Here is a 9,283-nt window from a genome sequence, read left to right as displayed (position 1 = left end):
TGGAATCAAAGGATACACTTTGTTGGATCTTGAAACCAAAAAGATTTTTGTCTCTAGGAATGTTGTTTTCTATGAAAATGTCTTTCCCTACAAAGAAATTCTCACAAATATTCAAACCCAACCAGATCAAGGAAATGTCAGTTTTACTCAAATTCCTACCAGTTTTACAAAACCTGTCCCACAAGGAATAGAGACAAATACTCAAATTGAAATTTCTGAAGAAGAAATCTCATAAACTTCTGATCAAAGTGAACCTGATAATGACCTTCAAAATCCTCCTAGCCATGATTCTACACCAAATACCACCTCTATAACTCACTTACCTCGCAGATCAATGAGAATTCGAAGGGCACCTCCTTACTTGCAGGACTTCATATGCCAACAAGCTGCCTCTCTTCACTCATCCCAAGTTTTGGACGAACAAAAGGGCCAAAACCCCTCAGGTAACCCCTTTCCTCTTAGTAACAGTATTTCCTATGAAAAACTGTCCACTGCACACAAATCTTTTATTGTTTCCATTACCTCACAATCTGAGCCTAAAGATTACCAAAAAGCCAAGAATTATCCTGAATGGTGCACAGCCATGAGAGTTGAGATTAAGGCTCTTGAACTTAATGACACTTGGTCTTTAGTTGATTTACCTCCTCATAAGAAAGCCATTGGGTGCAAGTGGGTGTATAAGGTTAAGTTCAATGCTGATGGGAGTGTGGAGAGATTTAAAGCAAGACTAGTGGCAAAGGGTTATACCCAACAAGAAGGTCTCGATTACCATGAGACCTTCTCACCCGTGGCTAAGTTAGTCACTATAAGAACCTTGTTGGCTGTAGCAGCAATAAAAGTATGGAATCTTTACCAATTTGATGTGAATAATGCATTCTTGCATGGTGAGTTAGATGAGGAAGTGTACATGGAACTCCCTCCTGGGTATTTTAATAGTAATAGCAAGAGGGTATGCAAACTTAAGAAAAGTTTATATGGACTGAAACAGGCATCACGACAGTGGTACTCTAAGCTGTCCAAGTTCATTGTTGAACAAGGGTACACTCAATCTAAAGCTGATTACAGTTTATTCACCAAGAAAAGCAATAGTTCATTCACAGCTATTCTAGTGTATGTAGATGATATTATTGTAGCTAGTGACTGCATTGACACCATCAATCATCTCAAAGCTTCACTTCATGATAAGTTTAGAATCAAGGATTTGGGAAAATTGAAATATTTTCTTGGGATTGAGGTGGCCAGGTCTGAGCATGGCATTCACATATGCCAAAGGAAATATGCCCTAGACATTCTAAGTGATTCAGGGACCATCGGTTCTGCACCTATTAGGATCCCTATGGACCAGAACATGAAGTTAAGTAAAGAAGAAGGAGAATTACTTCCAGAACCAACACTTTACAGAAGATTGGTTGGTTGTTTGTTGTATCTAACAATAACAAGACCAGATATTTCATATCCTGTTCAGTTATTGAGCCAATTCATGGATAGTCCTCGGGTTCCACATTTGCATGCAGCACATAAAATTCTAAGATACATCAAAAGGGCACCAGGCCAAGGGTTATTTTATCCCATAAATTCAAAGCTGCAGTTGCATGGGTATAGTGATTCAGATTGGGGTGCTTGTCCTGATACCAGAAAATCTGTGACAGGATATTGTGTTTTGATTGGAGAGTCATTGGTGTCTTGGAAGTCTAAGAAGCAGCAAGTGGTTTCTAGGTCCTCTTCAGAGGCAGAATACAGGGCTATGGCAAATTTGTGTTGTGAATTAACTTGGCTTAGATATTTGTTTGAAGACTTACAGGTAACACATCCCCAAGCTGCCATTTTATATTGTGACAATAAGTTTGTTGTGCATATAGCCACAAATCCCATCTTTCATGAAAGGACCAAGCACATAGAGCTTGATTGTCACCTAATCCGAGACAAAATACAAGATGGAAGCATTGTCACTAAGCATGTCATGAGCAAATCTCAGATTGCAGACATGCTTACCAAAGCTTTGGATTCTCAAAGTCTCTACTCATGCATGCTCAAGATGGGAGTAGTAGATATCTACTCTCCATCTTGAGGGGGGCTATTGGAAACTAGTGAAGTTGCTTAGAGGAAAATGCAGAGCAGTATTTCAGTGTACAGAAAATGCAGAGAATATTTCAGTGTACAGAAATGCAGAGCAATATTTCAGTGTACAATTTTTTGTCTGCTTGTACAGCCACTTTCTTTTCTTTTGTTTTTTCTGTCAAGGTTGTTAGCTAGGGAGATAATGGAGAATCTGTACGATGGAAATCACATGCTTTTTTTGTAGGCTTATATAAGCATTCTTTTGTACAGACATTTTATCAAGCAAGTAAAAGGAGAAACTTTCTTCCATACCTTTTTCTTTCATCGCCCAGCACACACTCTTGATTCTTGCTCACATTTGGTTGCATTTCTTATAGTTTATGTGAAAAATAACTTGTAATAGTTCGAGAAACAATGGAAAAACCTGAAAAAACTACGATTTTGTTCTTTTTTCGACCTATGGTTGGGTCGCTCGTGTACTGATCCGGTATTTCTGGTTTCATTCTAGGGAAACCGGACCTGTTTTTGGTTTCTTTCGGGCAAATTGGACCTCCCAATTATTCAAATAGCCTGGCTCTAGATACCTTTGTTACGTACCTTGACTCTCTTCAAGGTATTAACAATGAACCCGCACAGTACTAGAACAATAAAATGACAAACCAGAAGCTATATTCATTAATGGTGTTTGAATAAATAGACAATAGACTTACACGATGGCAACAATCAACATAACAACCCGATAACTGGCTAGACTCTCTACTGATAAAGATAACACCCTACAATTAAGGATAAACAATAAAAATGTGACAAGTGATGAGATAATAAGTTCATAACTGCTGCTAGAGTCCCCTATTATAAGGATCTCTTACTGCTGCTGGATAACTACCACAGTTGGATAGTGCACGAAACACATCTCAAGCGGCCAAAGTGCTCGGTGAACAGCTGTCATGAACACAAGCCAAGACATCCATGTATTCCCTTGTAATAGTGAAGGAGTCATACACCTTCCCATCACTGCTTTTCTTATACTCGAAGAGCAGATAAGAGTGGTTGAATGCTGTCAGTTTTGTAAAGCCAAAGTCATAGTCTCTGAAAAGGCTCCAGTTGGGTATTTCCGTGGCGAAGGATGCTAAATGACTACCTCCACCTCCAGCGACAACATGGATTGTTCCATTCATGACGCCGGAATAACTCGTATTTCCAGATTTGACGCATGTATTCTACAACAACGTAGAAAATGGCATGGAAGTAATTTTCATGTGATGTTTGGTCTAGAAATGTTACTAGAGAATGTAATTTAAATAATTGAAGTTACATTTTAAACTTTTGAGACAAAAAGTGCGGAGATTTTTGCAGCATCCATTACCTGGTAAATGGGGCATGTTCTTTCATAGTTATGGACATGGCCAAAAAATGCAATGTCTACCCTATACTTTTGCCAAAGCTTCTGCAAATCATCCCTTCCCATTGGCTCTGAATATGCACCCTCCTCGGCATACCATTCATTAGAGGAATATCCAAGAGGCCTATGAGCAGCAAAGATCAACCAAGGTTGCTTCCTTCTATCTACTGTTGCAAGGCAATGCTCAAGGAATCGGTACTGTTCTGATCCCTCCCTCCAATCATGTTCACTATCAGCTATGCAAAATCGAAACATGCCATAATCTGTTGAATACCTGCTCATTGAGTTGAAATTTCCGTCATGAATCTCAAAAAAGAAAAGTCATTGTACAAAAAACAAAGGATTTACCAGAAGTTGAAAAACGTAGATGTGATTGTTTTTACCAGAAGTTGAAAAACGTATATGTGATTGTTTTTACCAGAAGTTGGCTCTGTTCTCAGCAGGAAAGTAGAAAAGGGTCTCAGCAGTCACACCGCACTCCCCTCCAGAATCTGTATATTGATAGAAGCCTCCTGAATTTGGCCACGTACGTTCATGATTACCGCTGCATGATAACCAATAAAGATACATAACTTAATACAAAGAGGTGAATTTAACTATTTGGGATTTATTGTTACAAGGTTATGTGATTAGATGGGAACGTGTAACGAGGCAAACCTTGCGACCATAAATGGGACAGCTGATGCAATGGGCTCAACCTGTGACATGAATTGGTCCCACTGTGAGATGTATCCATTTGCATAAGCTAAATCTCCAATAACGAAAACTATGTCTATGTTTTTCAAGTCCTTGATGAGTTGGTCGGTAGTATTCAGAGATCCTGGCTGATAATCGGCATACATAGTTGAACCATCACGTTCAGCCTGATATACAGAGGAAAAAATTTAAAATATTTTGACCATAATTCATGCACAATAAATCTTATTAATTAAACTCTTGGCAGAGGTTTTCAAGTACCCTCCCAAGGCTATGGACATATCAGCGAGTGACTGGAGTTAATCTCCTTTTAATTGCTAATCTATAGATTTCGTTTAGTCAATTCTCATAACTACCTTCCCAAGGTCGCCAAATATTACAACACGCTGTGGTGAGTCCTGTCCAGGATAAGGGGATGATTTGAAAGAGTAGGATTTGCTCCAGATATATGAACCATTCGATAAGAGATGACCCATCCTGTAAGTGTACCTGAAATACCATCATAACCAACCTTCAATAGATATCTTCGGTCAACAATTTAGGATAGTTTTATGTTAATAAAAATGTATAAAAACATACACAAAGTTGGGCCATAAATTTTTCAAGAAACTTGTATGTATGAAACCCTGATCACGCCACCCTACTGTCCGTGCAGGAGAACCTACAAAATACCAAGAAAATCACATCATGCAACCGCCTTGCGGCTCACTTTGAATCCGAAAGCAAATATCAATAAACTAGTGTGTCCCAAAACATTAGAACTTTAGAAACATGATTCAAAGCAATGCTCAGATGCATTGGAAAGCTGTTGAATGGTTTGTCCTTAATTATAAATATAAAGATTACACTCATGGACTTTTGTCATCACTAAAAACTTTCTTGAAAGCAATGAACTAGTTATGTATTGCAAAAAAAGTATGCCATACTCGTGGGCAGATGAAACGAATAATACCACAAAGGCTGTTCTGATCAATTGTTAATGTTCCAGCTGGGGATCGAGCTTTAGCTTGTCCCTTCACAGCATATTCAACAAATGGAACGGCTTCATCTAATGCATATCCACTAGTCCAAGTTACTGTCATCTGCAAATATCATCAAACGATCACTGCTTGAATCATTTGTATACATGTGTCCTTTTAAGTCCAAAATATGTATGGAAAACCCTCCTGATAGTGTTAAAATTTCTTAAACCAAGTCTTCCTTGGGTTCTATTACTCAAAGGGATGGAGAAAAGAAGATTTTATGGGTGTTATTAACTGTTGTGAAATGAACTTACTTCATCCCATGACTTCCCTTGAGCAAGGCGGGGATATAGAGGTGCTTTAGGATTAGCAAATGTAATGAAATTTGAAACTGCCACTAGTTTAGGCTGCAATATCCAAAAACATAATTTTTCATAAGTGATGCAGAAACATAAAGCATAAAAACACCTTTACAAGGATCTCAGGGGGGGAAATGGACATACAGTTGACAAACCGCCTGAAAATAATACGAATGAGAAATCTGCCCTCTGATTGATCAACTGGAATTTGAGAACAGTTTTGCCAGTTTTTGTATACTTTGAATTGGAGTAATTTGCATACTTGAACTGTAAAGAACATCAAATACGTTAATTAAACCAAAGAAACTTTCCATTGATTTTAATTTCAAAGTAGTTCACAATGGAGACACCTTAATCGGGCTTGAGCATATATATGGCTCCTCTTCTTCACCAGTCACTGGGGAACAGGTCGATGCGCTGCCATTTCAAAACAAAAATACTCCTTCAACTTGAGAGCATTCACAGAAGAATATGCAGCAAAACTCCTAAACATGATTCTAATTCCCTGTCTATGCATGATTAACTTTGGTCTCATGGCTATATTAATCTCCATATAATTCAGTTCGTAAAAGGCCAAAAACTAATTAAATCGCATTTTATAATTCAATGGTATTAATGTGTATTGAAATTGAGTAGCTTGCTAGATTGTATTAATGGTATTAAGAGATGTATATGATTAGTACTTGAACTTTGCAGGAGAGAAAACCGCAACCCAATCATCCTTAGATGGATCTGGGTTCACAACATTCACTGTCACCCATTCTTTATCCTCGCCCTGTAATCATATAAAAGAATAGAAAACACCCGACAAATTATTAAGACTTCTGCAAAAACAATGATATATCATCATCAACACCAATAATCGAATGATAAATTAATCATAAAACAACGCACGTTGTTTGGACGTAATCATGTTGTCAGATTACTCAATTATTTATCAATAAGGGAAATGTTTTATATAATAATAGATTGTCACGCTTTTAGTTTGAAAAAAAAAATGATAAATGTGGGATCTACATTAAAAAAATATCTTTTCAATGATAAATTAATTATTCTTTTTTTTTTTTTTAAATGTGTGATACTTGCACACCTTAGAATTATTTCTAGCATATATTATTATTAATAATAAACAATTATAACTTTTGGACCACATTTTATTATTGATATATTCATATATATTATAAACACTTACAATATAATTACCTGTGCGTATGTGGTGTTATACAAACAACCCCAAATAACAATATTTTTTTGTAAATCATAAGATCATGATCATTCCGATCCATTAATGAAATGTTAGGATTCCAAATCTGATAAATTTATCTGAAGTTTTATTAAAAATATGAAAATGATATTCATGATAAGCTTTCATTACTATCAGGACTTGGAAAGATTAAAATATAAATAATAATAATAATTTTTTAATCATATTATATAATATTCATAAGATTTCCATAATCCAGTACTGCAAGGCGCATGCGGTCTGAACTAAGGACGTACTTACGTCTATCTTATCTAAACATTTCAAATTTCAATATTTAATTATTTTCTTAAAATGTTTTAAATGCGCGCAAGAGCTTATATAATCTATATTATATATAAAGTTTTGCGTAAGTCCATAATAAACAATTGAAATATCATGTGATCCTCTTACAATAGGATGGACAAATTTTCAATCAAATAATTATACACACTATTCAATTTTTTTTTTTTTTAAGAAAATTGCCATCATTCATTTATTATGAGATAAATTTATATTCATGATCGGATATATTCTAAAATATCCTCATATCAAACAAGAAATCATGATCTAAAATAATGAGTCAAAGAAAGTGAGAATCACATATTTTGAAATGGGAAATATTTTAATTACAAATAAATTACATAAAAGTAATCTTACAAACTGACGTGGTTTTACGTGGTTCATTAGATTGTAAAGTTATTTTTATTATAAATTAAATCTAACAGATCAAATAAAATCACATCAACTTATAAGATTATATTTTTATAATTTTTGTTTGGTTATAACATTCATCTTCCAAAATTAAGATGATTATTATGAGATGCAATCCATATTTATACAACACATGCATGGATGGTGCATGCATGGCCAACCTGGGCCATCGTGATGCCAGCTAGCTCCTTAATTTTTTATATATTGATCATATTTCTCGTTGATAAGTCCCTTTCTATCTGACAGCCATGCATATGGACTACATGAATGGCTAGTTCTTCCACCAAGCAAACCAAATCAAATATAATATACGAAATTCTTCCTGCCGACGAATATGCCAATATGGGCGGCCTGCTCCTAATTAATAACTCAATAATATTAATTACTCTTCTCATAATTTTTCTTCTTTTTTAGAGGAAAAAAACTGGTATTAATATAGACAGTATACATAGGTAGACACCATATATTCATCTTATATAGTAACCCACAAAAAGTTAGAACTAAATCCAGCAGTCCACAAGAAATCTAAATACTCCAATTTTCTCTAAGATTATAAATTAACATTGTTATATATATATATATATATATGATATGTTATATCAACTTTATAATAAAAATAGTTTTATAATTACATCAAATTATGTTAACTTATAAATTTATTTTATCTATTTGTGGCTACAAGATCCCACTATTCAGATATCGCACGCAACATTTAAGTTTAAATTACAACGTATTCACGTCATGACATGAATAAAAGGAGAGAGAAATTAATTATAATACTTAGCAGCGTGGAGCAGTACTCAATTAGCATACAATTAATTGTACGTGGATGAGAAAATAAATCATGCATGAGAGATACCTTCAAGCCAAGAATGATGGGGCTGGCTTTGATGGAGACGGAGTCACGGAGGGCAAGAGTGGTTTTGTAAATGTCAATCTCAGAGAGTGGGTGCTTGTCAAATCTACCATGACCGTGACCTGATGCCAAGCCCATGCTCCCCAGCCACCATAGCATCCCCATTGTAAACAACTTCATCATCATCAGACCGCAGCTCGAGGCCGTGTCTGCCATTTTTGTTAACCTAATTTTTTCTGGCTTAGAAGGATCGGGGGAGTTCTGGAATGAGTGAAGAAATGCAGAGAAGAGAAGGAATAAACTCAGCTAGCTGAAGTACTAGTTGTAAGAAGCCATTAATGGAGGTTGCAAGTGGTTATTAGGCTGTGAGGTAGAGAAAGGCAACACCGGCGTGTTATATATATAGAGGAGTTAGCGGAGCAGCTTAAAACAAATTGACATCTAAGATGAAATTTAAGTTAGTCATTTAATTTTCAATAAAATAAAATATTTTTAAATTTTTACTTAATACTATAACTTAAAATGAAATTTCAATATAAATTTTATATTTCAATTTAGCAAGATCTTAAAAAATTATTTAAAATATAAATAACTCATTATATTGAATATTAAATTTAACATTAAGGAGCCTTGAACATATTAAAAAATATAAAAATTATTTAAAATTTTATTTAATAAAATGGTTTTATTTATTTTTTAAATACCTTTAATTTTAGAGATCTTATATAAAATGATGGCTTTAATGTTCTTACCAATGAGCCGGCCGGCGGCTAGTTGTCAAGATCAGACTCGATGATCACGAGCTTGAAATACAGAGGTAAATTAATATTGCCGTCACAACGTAATTTTTTATAGCCTTCACAACCTTCCATGTTAATGGTTAATAGTTAAAGAGTAATGCTATATACAGTCATTTTTGCATATTTTTTGTGCACTCCACTGATATAATTGACTGGATTAATTTTTTTTAATATCCAACCAATTATATCACTGGAG

General features: G+C 35.0%; 1 protein-coding gene across 1 annotated transcript; it reads right to left on the bottom strand.

The window, feature by feature from the left end:
* Positions 1–2,705: 2,705 nt before the first annotated feature.
* On the bottom strand, positions 2,706–8,670 carry LOC122282746 (probable inactive purple acid phosphatase 27). Its single transcript, XM_043094753.1, has 12 exons — positions 8,291–8,670; positions 6,161–6,252; positions 5,828–5,894; positions 5,622–5,744; positions 5,433–5,525; positions 5,109–5,238; positions 4,736–4,817; positions 4,513–4,645; positions 4,118–4,323; positions 3,879–4,004; positions 3,425–3,734; positions 2,706–3,278 (listed from the first exon to the last, which is right to left on the bottom strand). The coding sequence occupies exons 1-12, from the start codon at positions 8,501–8,503 to the stop codon at positions 2,973–2,975; spliced, it is 1,881 nt and encodes a 626-aa protein (XP_042950687.1). The 5' UTR covers positions 8,504–8,670; the 3' UTR covers positions 2,706–2,972.
* Positions 8,671–9,283: the final 613 nt, after the last annotated feature.

This window comes from Carya illinoinensis, chromosome 11, assembly GCF_018687715.1.
Source record: "Carya illinoinensis cultivar Pawnee chromosome 11, C.illinoinensisPawnee_v1, whole genome shotgun sequence".
NCBI lineage: Eukaryota > Viridiplantae > Streptophyta > Magnoliopsida > Fagales > Juglandaceae > Carya > Carya illinoinensis.
This window is presented reverse-complemented; position numbering and strand designations above follow the sequence as displayed.